This window comes from Podarcis tiliguerta (genome assembly GCF_965153285.1).
Source record: "Podarcis tiliguerta genome assembly, chromosome: 13".
NCBI lineage: Eukaryota > Metazoa > Chordata > Lepidosauria > Squamata > Lacertidae > Podarcis > Podarcis tiliguerta.
The window spans coordinates 4,975,771-4,992,832 of record NC_139546.1 but is presented as its reverse complement, the minus strand read 5'-3'; the positions used below and the strand labels follow the sequence as shown (position 1 = coordinate 4,992,832).

At 42.3% G+C, this 17,062-nt stretch overlaps 1 protein-coding gene and 1 long non-coding RNA gene across 52 annotated transcripts in view; one reads left to right on the top strand and one right to left on the bottom strand.

The window, feature by feature from the left end:
• Window positions 1-15,836, top strand: part of FHOD3 (formin homology 2 domain containing 3) — a 349,246-nt gene extending 333,410 nt beyond the window's left edge. For all 48 annotated transcript variants that reach the window (XR_014503939.1, XR_014503940.1, XR_014503941.1 and 45 more), the window contains 2 exons: window positions 2,745-2,906; window positions 10,360-15,836. Coding sequence is in view for 41 of the 48 variants with exons in the window: in XM_083407397.1 (XP_083263523.1) it covers window positions 2,745-2,906; window positions 10,360-10,442 (245 nt within the window). In the remaining 7 variants the exon portion in view is untranslated. The remainder of the gene's footprint in view (window positions 1-2,744; window positions 2,907-10,359) is intronic.
• Window positions 5,300-17,062, bottom strand: part of LOC310661677 — a 37,193-nt gene continuing 25,430 nt past the window's right edge. For 3 of the 4 annotated variants that reach the window (XR_014504045.1, XR_014504046.1, XR_014504047.1), the window contains one exon: window positions 7,716-8,806. This is a non-coding gene — a long non-coding RNA (uncharacterized lncRNA). Of the gene's footprint in view, window positions 6,330-7,715; window positions 8,807-17,062 lie in introns of those variants that run through there. The other variant, XR_014504044.1, reaches the window with a different exon arrangement.

The following is a 17,062-nucleotide window of genomic DNA, read 5'->3' as shown; positions in this document are numbered from 1 at the left end:
TGTCTCTTCCCACTCTTTGTCATGGTCCTGTCCTCTGTTCAAAGTTGGGTTCATGACCCAAGTATTTTATATTGTGTGGCTGCCCTGGGATCTGTTGGAATGAAGGCTGGGATATTAAGTAACCTGCCATAAATATATATTTTTTTCCCCAAATTTTTTTATTGGTTTTCACAATATTATAAACAAACAATCAAACACACAAGACAAACAAACAAAACAAACATAAATCATAGCCTTATTAAAAATTACAGTTGTTAACTTTGTTAAGTGACTTCCTCACATCCCCTTGGTTGAATTTCATTGCATGTCCTTTTAACGGTTTTCCAAATCCCAATTTTTATGCTTGCAACTTCAAGGAGCAATTTCCACTGAGGAAGGATTAACTCCCTACCCCCAGTGAGCTACAATCCTGATAAACATCTCCTCCTATTAAATATTTGAAAAGCAGTGGTAGATCCAATCAAGAAACTTGTCTCGTTAGGTTTAGCTCCATTACGGCCGAGATCCCAAAGCAGACCTAGGAAAAGAAGCCACAAATCTCCATTCAGCTGTACATGTAGACGGGCTCACTTTCCAATTTGGTTTGGTGTGCCATGACTAAATCCACTCAAGAATGATTTGTGATATTCACACAAAAATGAAAAGATCTCCCAAATAGTTATTTTAATTACAGTGGTGCCTCGCAAGACGAAAAGAATCCGTTCCGCGAGTCTCTTCGTCTAGCGGTTTTTTCGTCTTGTGAAGCAACCCTATTAGCGGATTAGCGCTATTAGCGGTTTAGTGGCTATTAGCGGCTATTAAAGGCTTAAGGGATTAGCGGATTAGCTGCTAAAAGGCTATTAGCAGCTTAACGCCTTAGAAAAGGGGGTGGAGAGCGAAAAAAAATCTCAAGAATCGCAAGACATTTTCATCTTGCAAAGCAAGCCCATAGAGAAATTTGTCCTGCGAAGCGCATTGAAAAACGGAAAACCCTTTCGTCTAGCGGGTTTTCCGTCTTGCGAGGCATTCGTCTTGTGGGGCACCACTGTATAACCAAATATCCACATGAGTTTCCACTAAAGCATTTCAGCGTATTGGGTAGCTGCTTCAAGCATTCTAGGCCTTTTATACTGAAGTGGAGATGCCAACCAACAAAGATGAGATCATGATCCTGCTTGTAATTTGAGTGAAGTATTACAGGAATCTTGAAACCATGAGGAAATTCTTAACATCAGATGCTATTTTCAAAACCCGAAGCCAATTTAGAAGAGGACTGTCAACAGTCTTTGTTGCTGATACATCCATCCATTTCTGTTTCACATTTTCACTGCCAAATAATGGTTTTGAAATTCAAATGAGGGAGCACATCACACTAAGCCAAACCATGTCTCGGCACACATCCGCTTGCTCTTGAGGAGACCAAGATTTGGATTAGCGTGTGAGCTGAACCTGAGATTTTGGTTGAAGCCTGTTTTTCTTAACTATGATCTATATAAACTTTGCATCATTGTTAAAGGTCATGGTTAAACAGGAGAGAACATAATATTGGTCCCAGATTTGGGCGACATATTCAGGCAGGCCTTGCCTAGGTGCTGTCCTGTGCTGACCTGAGAAGTGGGCCTGAGCTCCTTGCTAGGAGCTGGTATCTTCATGCAGCCATTCTGAGCCAAAGTATGGCTTTTGTGATGTGCAAACCACACTCTTGCTGTGTGGTGCAGACTAAAAAGGTAAAGGTACCCCTGCCCGTACGGGCCAGTCTTGACAGACTCTAGGGTTGTGCGCCCATCTCACTCAAGAGGCCGGGGGCCAGCGCTGTCCGGAGACACTTCCGGGTCACGTGGCCAGCGTGACATCGCTGCTCTGGCGAGCCAGCACCAGTGCAGCACACGGAAACGCCGTTTACCTTCCTGCTATGAAGCGGTCCCTATTTATCTACTTGCACCCGGGAGTGCTTTCGAACTGCTAGGTTGGCAGGCGCTGGGACCGAATGACGGGAGCACACCCCGCTGCGGGGATTCGAACCGCTGACCTTTCCATCGGCAAGTCCTAGGCGCTGAGGCTTTTACCCACAGCGCCACCCGCGACAGCGCCACCCGCGTCCCTTGTGGTGCAGACTAGCCACAGAGAAATAATTGTGGGGAAAGTTGTCGCTTTGTGTGACCATTGCTTGTCACAAAACAATCCCAGAAATTCAGTGGCTTGTGCTCAGTGGGCTCTTGTCTTTCTGAAAGCTCACCATTACAGGTATATTCCTGCTTAAATCTTTATCCAGTTATATCCTAGTCAATTGTAGCAGGATTTATGGAGAACACAAATATTATGTGTGTAGCAGAGATTCATAATACATGCATGGGTATACCTGAAAAAAACCATACCTGTGGTTTGTGAGTTCACATTTGTACTCCCATCATTTCCAAGCTATTGTTCCCTCTTCAACTTCTAATACTGTACACACTGGTTTAATTACATAAATTACAATTTAAAAATCTTTTGGGTGATGGTGCTCCTGGGTAAGCCCCGAACCAAATTATTATGTGGCATAGAACCAACCTGATGAACTATTACTCTCATTTGACCTAGTTCTAGGCAGTTTTCTGGTGCTCTGCAAAATTTGACAAGGCATTTCACAGACCAGAGGTTAGTGAAACAGAACCTGAATCTTGGTGGCCGATATTATAAAATATTAGGACATGCTCTTACTTGTCGAAACCATCACAACAAAGTGGAATATAAAATCATGGTGCGTTGCCAATTCCATTTCCCAGGTCGCGTTGGCTCGTGGAACGCTGGCAATGATGACTCGCCTAGCGCTACGGATGATGCAGCAGACGAGATCATGGATCGCATTGTCAAGTCTGCCACACAAGTGCCAAGTCAGCGAGCAGTGCCTAGAGAAAGGAAGCGGTCAAGAGCAAACAGGAAGTCATGTAAGTACACCTGATGAACCAGTAAGGAGGATTGATTGTCCTTTTTGTTTATGTACGTGTACACAGGTGCGTTGCATATGCTGTAGAAAAGATCTCTTGGGAGTTAAAAGTAGAAGAGGACAGAAGTAGCATACTCCCTTGAGCTGCTGATTTTAGAAGGCTGCTGGAGTGGAGGGGTTGGCTAAAATTGCAAGGAGTCAAGGAATGAGAAATGTGGATTTCATTAAGGGTCCTCCAACTTTGTCGCCATTGTTTGACTACTGCATTTATATGATAGTTGAATGAATGTTGTTTTTTAAACTGTCACAGGCATGTCTGTATGCAAGGTATAAAAGACCTTTTATTCAGACAGAACTCTACAACAACTCAAGAAGTCTTCATATTAGCATTCAAATTCTTACTTTTGATCCAGGGTTAAGTAGCATGAGACAGTTGTGTCTCCCCATACTTCAGTGTCCTCCCAAGTCAATAGGGCATCTGCTCAGAAGTACACTCAAATTTGCACCAGCTTAGGCTCCGCGTTAGAAGAAAGGTGGAAATATAACCGTAAGAAAATAAAAATAAAATAAAAAACACATGTGAAGTGTTTATCGTCCTGTATTGTTTGGCCCTCGGAACAGTTTCAGACATTACTGAAAAGGTGCTGCCTGCCAAAGATGCAGTCATTCCTGATTTTGGCGGCACTTCAGAAGTTCAAATGGGAACTTGCTGTGGCTATATTTGTACCCACGGCCTGCACATTTTCCTTGCCCAGTTCTTCTTTGGGAGCTCTCGAGAAGCACCACCAGCTGAATGCAGAAGCCAGTGGACCATTTGGCTAGCACCTCTTAAAATCCAGGGCCACTCTGTAAAACTGTGTGCACATTGAATTGCTGTATAAATGAGTAAGAGGCATACAGTTAGTCCTTCAGCTTTTTGATTTGATGTATGTAAAGACACATTTTTAGAGGGTTTTAAAGGCGTTGTAGCCTTCCCTGGGTGGGATGTGGGTGGCGCTGTGGGTTAAACCACAGAGCCTAGGACTTGCCGATCGGAAGGTCGGCGGTTCGAATCCCTGCGACGGGGAGGGCTCCCATTGCTTGGTCCCTGCTCCTGCCAACCTAGCAGTTCAAAAGCACGTCAAAGTGCAAGTAGATAAATAGGTACCACTCCAGCGGGAAGGTAAACGGCGTTTCCATGCGCTGCTCTGATTCGCCAGAAAAGCTTAGTCATGCTGGCCACATGACCCGGAAGCTGTACGCTGGCTCCCTCGGCCAATAATGCGAGATGAGTGCCACAACCCCAGAGTCGGTCACGACTGGACCTAATGGTCAGGGGTCCCTTTACCTTTACCTTAGCCTTCCCTGAGCCACTGAGATAGGGTGGAATAGAACTCCAATCAATAAAAACCAGCTTTCTAATGCCCTCTTCATTCTTTTAGAATTTTTGTGACGTTAGACCAAAGGAGAGACAGCAACAGAGAGTGAACAAAGTGCAATGAATTGGCAGTCAAGCTGGTTAATGCTGTTGCAGATTAAGAGTGCTTTGCACCAAGCTGCCCTTGGTTCTCATTAGCTGGCATGTGCTTAAGAGCACATTTACTCCCCCCAAAGTGCTAGAGGAGGAGATCCTGCATGTGGCCATTTCCTTGGAAATGTAATGCAGACATTTGTATAGAGCGGGCAAACATCCCAGCAATGCAAATGAGCTGACACTTTCCTTTCCTTTCCCCTGCAATTCTCAGCAGCCCTTCCCCCATCCACAGGGACTTGAGGTTCTCATGATTTATTCTTGTCTTGTTTTATCAGAGATCTCTGCTGTTAGCAGTCTATACTCCCCCTCCTTCCTTGAAATATGTGCATTCGCTTCATCCAAATTGTTTCTTTTGAAGTTCTTGCAGCTAGTGGCACGGATCAGGGACGGCGTCTAGGAGCGCCGAAATCCCACAGGAGGGCATTGTGCCTAGTGCCCCCATCCCCACAAATTCGGGGGTGGTATAGGGCACAGCAGGCAAGGACAGTCCCCCCCCCAATCCTGGGAGGGTAGGGAGGCTATTTACTCCCATCACAGCCTCCAAATTACCTCGTATGGGTCGGAGAGATGTTATTGTCAGCCATCTTCCGATGCACCCCCTAGTGGCCCCCTGCCACTTCTCTAATCTAGAAAGGATTCTGTCAATTTACATTATTTTATTTGCATTAATTTCACCACCTTTCATTTTCCTGCCATAGTTATTTGAATTACATCACCATACGTTGGCATCTCTCACTTATAATTTGCCCGTGTGCTTATTCCTTGCAGCTTGCCTTGTACTGGACATTTCTTCTGTAGCTGCTGTCCATTCTTATCCCCTCCTCTATATCAAGGCCCCATGTGTTTCTCATCTTTGCCAGGCCTCCTTTGCTCCTGGGGAGCAAAAAAATGATGGTAATGAATATGCTATATATTATTCCATGGTGCTGGTTCTCGTTTGTGTTCAGTGGAAAACATCAACAGGGAATAAAGACTCTGCTGATGTTTAGGCAAAAGCCCCTTTCCACTAACCTAATAAATCCCAGCCCTCTCACCAGCTTGGTGTTCAAAATCTCAACATGACATTGAATTGAACCAAAGTCAGCTTCAAAATGGATCCATTCCTCAAGTATTTTAGGATAGCTGTTCCGGAATGAAAGTTTTATGCAGCTGAACCACATATACCTGAAATGCTAGGTTAGCGTCAATTAAGCATACAGCTCTTAGGCTTTTTGCAAGAGCGCTATTCACAAAGCCTACATTCTTATCCATCTCACAGTCCTAGCAAATACAGATATATTACACTCATCAACCAATCTTGATAGTGTAATCTTAATGCTGGTGCAAGCCTGCCTTAAGAAATCCAAATTTATCCCATCCATTTGAAACCGTGGAATGACTTCTCTCTTGAATATTTAAGCTCATATGAGAACTTGGCAGTTTCGTTATTCCATGGGCACATTTTGTGGTGCATGTGTATTTCTTTTTATATATATATAAATTTTTATTAGTTTTTTAACATACCATTTTCAACAGTAATTAAACATACTTTTACATCTTATTCAATTTTTTTGAATTCCATCAGTCCTGTCTGAAAATTTTTCAATCTAATCTCTCATTACACATTTCTTATTTTCCCTGTTACATTTCAAACTCATAACCAATATCTCTATCTTTTTCTACTTTGCAACACTTTGTATATTTCTCCTTACAAAACTTCTTGTAGTCCTACTAGTGTAATTTGTTGATTACAGTTGCTCTTCAAATAATTCATATACTTCTTCCGATCTTCTGTAAATCTCTGGTCCCGCAGGTTTCGAATCCTTCCTGTCATTTTGTCCAATTCTGCATAGTCCATTAATTTTGTCTGCCATTCTTCTTTCATTGGAATTTCTTCTTGCTTCCATTTCTGGGCTAACAATTCTCTTGCCGCTGTTGTTGCATATAAGAACAATTTAACATCTTGCCTATTAATGTCTTGGCCTATAATACCAAGTAAAAGTGCTTCTGGCTTTTTTAGGAATGTATATTTCAACATCTTTTTCAACTCATTATATATCATTTCCCAGAAGTTCTTTACTTTCTTACATTCTCACCACATATGATAAAGTAGTTGTAATGGTTCTAGGAGTTGCTCGTGCATAAGTTGCCGTTACTCCTGGCTAGGTTGCCTGGTTGAACCCTTTTGTCTGGCTGCCTCAGTCGCTGGCAGAATCCGTCAGTGGCCATTTCTTGAACCTCTTCCAGCATAGAAGCTGTTTGACGCCCAGTCTCCTCCCCCTTTGCCTGCGCGGAAGTTTTCTGCGCAAAGTGGGTGTGGGCAGTGGAGTACTCGTGCCCTCTCCGCTGGTCTCATGCGAAGAGTCCTGGAGCCACCTCTCCGATTCCCCCATCTGCCCCCCTTCTCCACTGGTGTTACACTGATTTCCTTCCCCAGGGGATGGGCTACCTCTCTCCCTACTGGGACCCTCTCCACCATCGTCCTGGAGCCTCCTCTCCGCCTCCAGCTCCGGTGGCAGTTCCCTGACACTAGTGCATGTGTATTTCATTTGTAAATATCTTTCATGCATTCCCACATTCTTAAACACACGAAGCAGTCTCAGATTGAAGTACTTAAGAATGTGGAAACAGAATCATAGAATCTTTGAGTTGGAAGGGCTCTCGAGGGTCATTTAGTCCAACCCCTTGCAATGCAGGAATCTTAGCTAAAGCATCCATTTAATAGTTATGCTTGAAAAATTGCACTGCGCGATGGGATTTTTTTAATAGCATTCACAACATATATAAAAAATCTATGATTTGGTATGACAAAATTAAAATGTCTCCAGAATACCTTTAAAATACCAAATATTGATGTAAAGCACAATAATAATTAGTAGTCCTGCATGGATAAACACATGCTGGATTGCTGAAAGCAGTGTGGATGATGACCAGCTTGAATTTTGAGGACAATAGTCAGAGGGTTTTTTTATCCACAGTGTTAGACCTGAATTGTACTTTAGTCAGATGTTGGCTCTGCCAGCTTCATTTTGTCCTTGTTCCTTCATCCCTAAATTGCTTGATAGAAGCATTGTGATACTTTGGCAGTATTAAAAATATTTTCAGTAGCTTACAGCGGCTGCCAGAATATTGGAAGAGTGAGGAGATTCCCTCAGTGTTAGAGTGGCAAACTAAATTTTGCCAATATATTGAACTAGCCAAGACAGCGTTAATCAGAATGCAATCAAAACAAAAATTAAGAAAGGAATGGAAAGGAAATGTGTTGAAGAATTTATTGTACAAAATGATTCTATTAGAAATCTCTCTTACATAACAGTAAGTATAGATTGAACCCATTAAGTTAAGAAGCTATGTTTTTAATAGACGATCCTTCTAATGAACAAAAATGAAGACAATATTAGAGTTGGGGTTTTTTAAGTAACAAGTTGGATATCACGCATGTGGGTGAAGGAAGTCACATGGGTATTTGGGTAAAATGGGAGGTGGTTATAGGGTTAGGTGTGGGGAATTTGTGGAAATAATATATGTTATGTACAATGTTGAACGTGTATGACAAGTAACAGGTAACGTAAATTAATTTAAAATGAATGAATAAATAAATAAATTTTCAGTAGCTTATCTGAAACTGACATCCACAGGGTAGGATATCACTCTGGGCTATACTGATATTGCCTAAATGTGTCTGTTAAAAACAATCATTTCCCAGCATTTGGGAGCTTGAGTGAACACCTGTTAAATGGAAAGGCTTTTCATTAATTGAATTTGATTAAGTTTTGAGAAGGCTGTGCTTGCAACTTTCTCATCCGCTTGGGCTACCAACCTTTGCTAGTCCATTACCAAGCCCAGACACCAGCTCAGCACATCTCTTTCCTACACCTGCCTTCAATGTAAAGGAGACGTCAGGTGCATGTCACCAGCATACTGATGACAACACACTCCAAAACTATGGCTGACCCCATTCAGAGGTTTCATGTAGATCAGGCATAGGCAAACTCAGCCTTCCAGATGTTTTGGGACTACAATTCCCATCATCCCTGACCACTGGTCCTGTTAGCTAGGAATCATGGGAGTTGTAGTCCCAAAACAGCTGGAGGGCCGAGTTCCCTATGCCTGATGTAGATGTTACCGTGCCGGTGTGATACCAAACCCTGAAGAACCTCGCACCGGAGGCTCCATGGGGTCAAACAATACCTTCATTTTTTTTGGAACCGGCCACCCAAATAGGAACACAAACCCTTCAAAGCAGTGCCTGCTGCTCCAAACTCCGACAGTAACTCCCAAAGAATACCATGCTGAATAGTACTGGAAGCTGCAGAGGTCGAGGTGTATTTTCCTCTCTCTGTCCCGACACAGTCTTCATACAGGGTGACCAAGGTGGTCTCAGCACCAAAGGCAGGGTGCATTCCAGACTGAAAAGAAACAAGAAAGGCAGGGTCATCCAAGAGAACATGGCAATAGACGGTAATGGCCCACTGAAGAATCTTCCCAGTGAAAAGGATAGGTAAAGGTACCCCTGCCCGTACGGGCCAGTCTTGACAGACTCTAGGGTTGTGCGCCCATCTCACTCAAGAGGCCGGGGGCCAGCGCTGTCCGGAGAAACTTCCGGGTCACATGGCCAGCATGACATCGCTGCTTTGGCGAGCCAGAGCCACACACGGAAACGCCGTTTACCTTCCTGCTAGTAAGCGGTCCCTATTTATCTACTTGCACCCGGAGGTGCTTTCGAACTGCTAGGTTGGCAGGTGCTGGGACCGAACAACGGGAGCGCACCCCGCCGCGGGGATTCGAACCGCCGACCTTTTGATTGGCAAGTCCTAGGCGCTGAGGCTTTTACCCACAGCGCCACCCGCGTCCCCAGTGAAAAGGATGTTAGTGACCAAATCTTCCAGGTCCAGGGAGGCCTTCCTAGTCTAGTCTCTTTGCCATCTTTTTCAGGCAATCTGGGACAAAGCTGTCTCGCAATGAGGCCATCACTTCTGCCAGATTTTACAATGAATAATAATAATAATAATAATAATAATAATAATAATAATAATAAAAAATAACAACAACAACAAATCTTTATTTATACCCCACCCTTCCCAGTTTAAAAACCAGGCTCAGGGTGGCTAACAGCAAATAGAAAACATTGATTAAAATGCAACTTAAAACCAGCATAGAATACAACATAAAATGCAGCATCAATATCAGTAAAATTCTAAAATTCAAGGGCCATTTTTTGGGGGGGGGGGGTAAACCCCAGTCAGTAGACATCGAATGATCACCAGGGCTAACTGGCCAAGTTGGTCCTACTAGGGCCAGCAAGGAGACCAGGGAAGAATTTAAATGTGGGGTCCCAGAAAGGGTTTCTTTATAGAAGAGGAAAGGGAATAGAGGATCAGGGTATTTCAAATTGAAGGCCAGGCGGAATAGCTCTGTCTTACAGGCCCTGCGGAAGGAGATCAAATCCTGAAGGGCACTGGTCTCGTGGGACAGAGCATTCCACCAGGTCGGAGCCATCACTGAAAAAACCCTGGCCCTGGTAGAGGATAGTCTGGCTTCCTTAGGGCCTGGGACCTTTAAACTATTATTATTCATGGGCCTTAGGGTCCTCTGTGGGACATACCAGGAGAGGCGGTCCCGTACAAGCCACCTTGGGCAAGGGACAAGAGCACAGGTGGTCACCCTCACCTGTCCAAGCACCTTGTCCATATCCTTGAGCTGTGCTAATTGAAACCAGTCCAGACAACGGACCAGAACTGGACCAGACAGTGTTGTGGGCAGCTCTTGGTCTTGATTTTGTACATTGGGATATTTCTCTGTTAGAATGCACAAATCACTCTTCAGGAAGGGAAAGCTTTGATTCTGTACTTGTAACTGCTTGTTTGGCTGGTTATATTTTTGCGTCTAGTAGCACCCTCATCCTTTCTTTCTTTCTGTCTTTCTTTCTTTCTTTCTTTCTTTCTGTTTTGTGACTGCTCAGTAAGGAGGACACTTAAGAGCGGACTGACACCAGAAGAAGCCAAAGCACTGGGTCTGATGGGCACTTCAGAGATGCAGGTGTGATAACAACGTCCGTGTCAACTCCAAGAAGAGCCGTTCTCATATACAGGCACAGGCACACAGGCTGCCAACTGTCTTTCAGTTTAGCATTCTCCTGTCAGTTCCATTTGCTGCTTTCCCCGTCATCTTTTAGATTCATTTTCATAATACTGAAGCAGGCAAAAAAAAAAGGCAACACAAAGGGCTATAATGAAAAAAAAGTGTGTAACAGACCAGTAAAATTAAGTCAGGGCTGTGGGGGAAGAGGTGATGTGGAAATTGCCTAATGTTGTTCTGTCTTGTTCATGCTGCATTGATGTGGTCTCTAAGAAGGTTTCCCGTATTTTGTATTTTGTGAAAGGTGTTTATGTTCATTTTCCTCGTGACCTTTTGTAATAATTGTAAAGTACTATATTTTGTCAGTTCGAGGGCAGTTCTTTAAATAGGCAAACTAACTTCTGTCACAGTTGCGATGACCTCTCTGAAGACAATGTTGTTAAATAGAAACATGCCCTGGGTTTTTATCTCTCCACCAAAGAATGTAAAAATGTATGTCTACTTGTGTATATACCGAGTATGTGTGCGCATGTGTACGTGCACACACAACGTGCGCACGCACGCGCGCACACACACATGCCTAACCGAGTCCAGGTGCCTTCAACTTTCAAGAATCCTGTCCTGCATGAAGGGAAATCCTTTTTACAGGAACTCATTCCACTAGGACATTTTTATACCGGGACCTCTCGCAAACATGTACATGCACATTCAGCAAATAGCACAGGTGCACAGGGATAGCACAGAGTACCTCTTGTCACTCAGCTGTAGAGATGTATATATAAATTATAGCAGTATGCCAGCAACTAGCCGGAGACAGAAGAGGATTTGCTGTCAGGGTCAAGTAGGAGTTTTGTGCACATGCGTGGGCTGATTAGACTAATTTCTTAATCTGATGTAGCAAAGCATAACTCTGTCAAGCTCACTGGATGAATTATACAAAGGTCCTGGTACGCTCCTTTCCAGTTACATTTTCAACACCACCACAAACCATGAAAACAACAACAGAGAACGCAAGACAACAGGGAATAGAGACTGTTTCCGTCCTTGCACATGGAAACTGTCCCAATAATGGGGATATTTGAACATCCAGAGACTTCCTTTCCGAAGTGTACAGAATGTAGTTTAAAGAATGTACTTGAGAGAGGTTTCTTCTGCTTATTTCCATGGCTTTCATGGAGCAGCTCTTTAGAAACACCCTCTTGTGGAAATATTCAAGAATCAAACACGTTCAGTGTTTCCCCTGTTCTTGAAGACTGGTATAAAAGGGAACTTTTTACACTTAAACATACCTCTAAGCTAGTGGTACTAAAGAAGGCAGAACGATTGCATCACTGTTACCGTGCCAGCCAATGGCTCAACACTTGAAAAACAAACTTGAGAGAAAGTTGTACATCATTCTGGCGGATTCCAGTCACAGCCTTTACGCAGAAAGCCAAATATACTGGCCACACAACTATAAGAAAAGAGTGTGAGAAATTCCATCTGTACGTTGCTTCTCTCTCTCACTCAACTGCTGGATTTTGTCCCATGAGTTATTGTTGCTATTAACTTTGACCTTGCCCCTCTAAGGGGATGTTTGTCTCTTGTAACAGCTACCGTAGGACTCCTGGATAATGTGTACTCCCTCAATTTTGACATACTGTTTATTTAGCGATTCTGCAATGATATGGAAGGGTTGTTGTTTTTTAATAAACCCAGTCAGTGTGCATTTTTGACTAAAGAGGAAAAGGCATTGGCCAGTAAACGGAAGGAAATTGAATGTATTTAATCACTATTTCATTTATTTCAGGAGAATGAGGTTAGTCTCTGGCAGAGGGGTTCCTAAATCCTTGCTATCAAAAGCATATTCCCCACCTCCTATATCAAAGGATCTTCTTCCATAATAAAGTAGTAAGTTATTGCAAATTTCCAAAATGGTTTGAGAAATGACCTGAAACACAGCTGGTAAACTGGTTGAAATGCTCAGGCACAAAAACAATAATTATGTTTACAATTGCTGCAGATCTTATGCTCTAGAAGAGCACACACTGTCATTTTACATGAACCAGGATTTTTTTTTTGGGGGGGGGGGGACCATCCTAAATGGTTCCATTTACCTGTCTGCTTAACAACATCCATTTGGCCATTTTTATGATTACTGAGATTTATTTTCAGGCAAATTCCCAGTGTAGCTTATGAAATTTCATTTCTTAAGAGGCACTCTTGTCATAAGCACTTCTGGTACTTATTGAGCCAGAACATATTAGGATTATACAATGATACATATATAATTTTTTTCTAGAGAGCAGGGGTGAGAGGGTTAGGGTTAGGGAGAGGTCCTGCTTCCCTGTTCTGTAAAATATGGTGTCCTTAACTAACTACTAGTTAGACAGTAGCCCAGTACTCCAAAAAAGCACATTTTATACATGACAGCAAACAAATGTACAACTGGTCTTTCAAGGATTGCCATGTTGCTCTTTTTATTTACAATTGGGAAATAAAACCCTCTCAGATATTTCGCCAGAATATTTTTATAATGCCAGCGGAGTTGTCCCACAAGACACGTTTTCTAGGTTGTTGGTATGAGTTGGGATCCAAACAGCCACTTGAGCTCACGCACAAGGATTTCACTGGCCCAACCAAAGTTGTGTCATTCTCTTTGAAAATCCAGTATCTATCCCAAACAACCATCTGTTTTGAAACTACTGTTTCCAAAACAGTTTGCAATGCAAAATAGTGGTGGGCCGGCCTTCTTTTTGCATATACGAATCCAGGAGCTCGTGAAATGAGTTTCATTGAATCCTCACTAAGATCACCCATTTATGAAAAGTTTGGCCATAGGTACTCATCTGGGATTGACAGATCTCCTCATGTGTTCCGAATGAAATGTGCTGATGATTCTAGTTTGCATGCAAGAAAGAGACACCACCAAGGGAATCTATACCTTCGTTTTGTTTGCCTTGAAGGTTTTCGGTAATGTACTCCAGTTCTCCCTTTCTGCCAAGGGACTGTTCACACATCTGCATGGTGTTATGCTGTTCCTTTGATAAGGACATAGACAGATACTAGCATTTATCAGGTGCTGCCAAAAAATCTAATTGTTTCAAGGCTTTGAAAGTGAACAATATCCAAGTCAATCCTATCTTCAGACTGAAGGATAATTGTCAGTGGCAACAGTACATTTCAAGCGCAGTAGCTTCTAAGCCATGCAGCAGAAACACCCAAAGGAATTCCATGCAACATGCTTCAAAACGTACTATCACAGCAGAACCTACATTTTTCACTCACCGCTGCTTTGTTGGTTCAAACATCTACATAACAGATTTCAGATGTTATGTAACAAGAGAATCTGTTTGTCCGCTGAGCCCTACCTGTCATTTTCTCACAAGCCTTAATAATTGTTTTCTCGAGTTCAAAAAGAACTCTCAGCTAAAAATGGCAATGCAAAGAATTCCTCAGCATGAATAGTGTAACATTCGAAAAAAATGCACCAAAAGTAACCAAGCAGTTTTCTTTAGAAGCAATGTCTATTTTGAAGTCACATGGTTCAGTCTCCCCTCCTATTTTGAATGTCGGTTGTAAAAGCAAAAATGTTGAAGGTGTGGCATGTGGGATGCTTCAGGTCACCGTGCAAAGCCTGGCAACGTGATCAAGGCTATCCACTGCCTTTAACTCATACAGCATTCTGCAGAGTTCATTCTTCAAAAACGTTGCTAGCTCTTACTAACTTCAGCTGAACTTCTAAATCTGACCCCCATTTATTAAAAAATGTTTTCAGTCGGTGGCCTTGAAATGAATTGCTTTAGGCTGAATATTTGCAGCTCTCCCCATCCCCATGTGCACTTTTCATTCGTCCATCAACACTCTAAAGGTTTTCTAGAAAGCCATACTCAGGCAATTATTAGCCAGGAATGCAAATACCATTTTAGATTTGTAAGCTGATGCAGTCCTGTTGCTGGACGCAAGAACATGGCAAGTAACATGCACAGTGCGAGCCTATATATGTCTTCTCAGATGTAAGCCCCGTTGAATTCAATGGACTTACTCCCCGGTAAGTGTGTTTAGGCTGGCAGCCTAGGTGGGTCAGGTTTCTTAGTTTTATATATATATTGTTGCTAGTAATATTCAGGGAAAGTCATGTAACATTAATGAGACTTGGATTTTGGACACGATCCACTCGGAAGTTCTCCTGTGCAAGTTCCATTTGAGTGCTCTTTCCCACGCATTTCAGGAGCACATTCATTTGTGCAGGAGAGCCTTGCGGTGAAATCCCTCTCCAGTCTTCTACACCTTTCAAATAGTTGTAGATTCCTCCTTCATCCAGCAAAAGATTGCACTTTCACAAATAGCCTCCGTATTCTGTAAAGCACAGAGAGCTTTGTGTTTTCCTGGTCAAAATGAAGCATTTCTTTATTAGAAGTTGTAGTAAAAATAATTTCCACATTCATCAATTAATGTGAAGTGGGGGTGGGGTTCACATGTCGTTACTTAACAATTCATTTAGATACATGACTAATTCAAAGGAGCATTCTAAAGACTGTATAATTTACACACATGCAAGGGGAGAAATCCTTTAATTTTGAAATACTTTCCTTTGACTTTGCTACCTAAAGCATAGGTATGGATGGCTTACAACTATCCATCACTAAGTTTTAACAGCTGTGAAATACAAGATTTTTTTGTGAATGAAGAAGCCCATTTGTGATGTTGGGTTACATTTTCCTTTTCAAAGGACTGTCTTTGGACTTCTTGTGTCTTTTCTGTGAACTGGGAATTTAAAAAAGATATAGTTCTAAAGTAGAAAAGGACATGTTTCTAGACAAAGAATTATTGTAAAAATGTGTAAATGTGACTAGACTTTGTTTTGTGTGTAGCATAGTGTAAAATAAGCTTTTTTTCCAGCAGTGTTATTCTATGAATTGTAATTTAAGAACAAGCCATGCATGGTCAACTATATATCCTGCAGGGAACACACACACACACACACACACACACACCATTGTTCATTTTGTTGTTTTCCTGGCTGTAGGCAAAGACCTGTAAAATGTTGAATTTAATATTTCATCCTCACAGTTTTACTTAATGAAGAACTTGAATTAACTCCCCCCCCCCAAAAAAAAATAAAAAATTCCTGCATCCCAGCACACTGATAATTTGTCGCAATCTTCATCCAGTTTTGGCACTACATTGAGTATCCTTTTAAAAATACTCAACACCTATCTCTCCTCCCAAATTACTCTTCTGTTTTAGATTTTCAAAGTTTGTGCCATGCAGGCTTAGAATGTTGACCATTGACCTGTGCCCAGAAATCTCTGATATAATTTTAAAGTTCACTTCTACCGCATTGTGTAAACACATCATGCAATAAAGCTTTCTAATGCACTGCTTTTTCTTTTTGTGGGAAGGGGGGGGGCGTGTATTTGTATTAATTTTAGTCTTCTTCCAGACCATCACTGAACCGGCCTTGTTTCACTTCTCCACTCCCCTTATCATGATGCAAAATGTTAAAAAGGAACTCTTGGTCTCATTGTGGCTGTCCCTAGTAAGAAGGAGGTCATCACAGAACGGTCACAGAAAGGTTGGGAAACATCTAACATATTTTAACTACAGAAAAGGGAATAGAATGGAAGAAGCTGCTGCTGCTGGAATGAAGAAGATGGAGACATTGCGCTTGATGTAAACAGACCACTGAAAAGAAAGGAAGGCTCACAGGTAGTGAAGGAGAATAAATTTATCAGTGGGATGAGGTGAACAAAATACGGTATGTCCTGGCCACATGTTGCTTCCTCCTAAATAAGTGGCTGCCATAATTGCTTTGTCCCAGTATGCATGGATAACATGAATCCTGTCGTCTCAATTAGGGTACGGTTTTCCCTTTCCGCTACTACGTTTTGTTCATGTGTAAATGGCACAGTTGCTTGGTGCTTAATACCCTCTTCCTTTAAATGTGCTTCCACTTCCTTTCCTGTGCATTCGTTACCCCAGTTTTCTGTGCAGAATATTGACAACTTCCATTGGAACTAGTTGCTGGTCTCTGCGATAAACTCTAGTTCTTCTTCTGCTTCTTGATATATGTAACAGTGTCCCTGGGATAGCGGTTGTCCCTGCCTCCATCTAATGTATTGCCCTGAGGGGCTTTGAAGCAACCATCCCATACTTCATTTGCAAACTCACCAGTTGCAACTTTGACTTTTTATTTTAGTGTATCTGTTCTTGGTTTCTGCTTTCCAGATTTCCAAATCAAACTTTTTTTAAGTTCCAGGTTCTTACTTTCTTTTAGCAGAAACACGCCCCGCTTTCTTTTGCTTTAACCCCTTTTTGACCTTGAGAGTTGCCTCTGATTTTTTCCATTGTCTTTACCCCCTTAAATTTATTTTCTATAATTGCATTCGTCCATTGGCTTGCCTTTAATGTATCCCAGCATTAGATCTAAGGGGTTTAATTAATCTCAATGGCTTTAATTAATGTACGAAGCTGGGAAACAGCACAGTAAATCATGCCACTGTACTTTTGTCCTTCATTTTTTCCCAATCCCTCACAGCTGTTTCACTATCTCTAACATGACATTTAAATGTTTGTGCATGAGTCTGCTGAGGCTCATCTTGTAC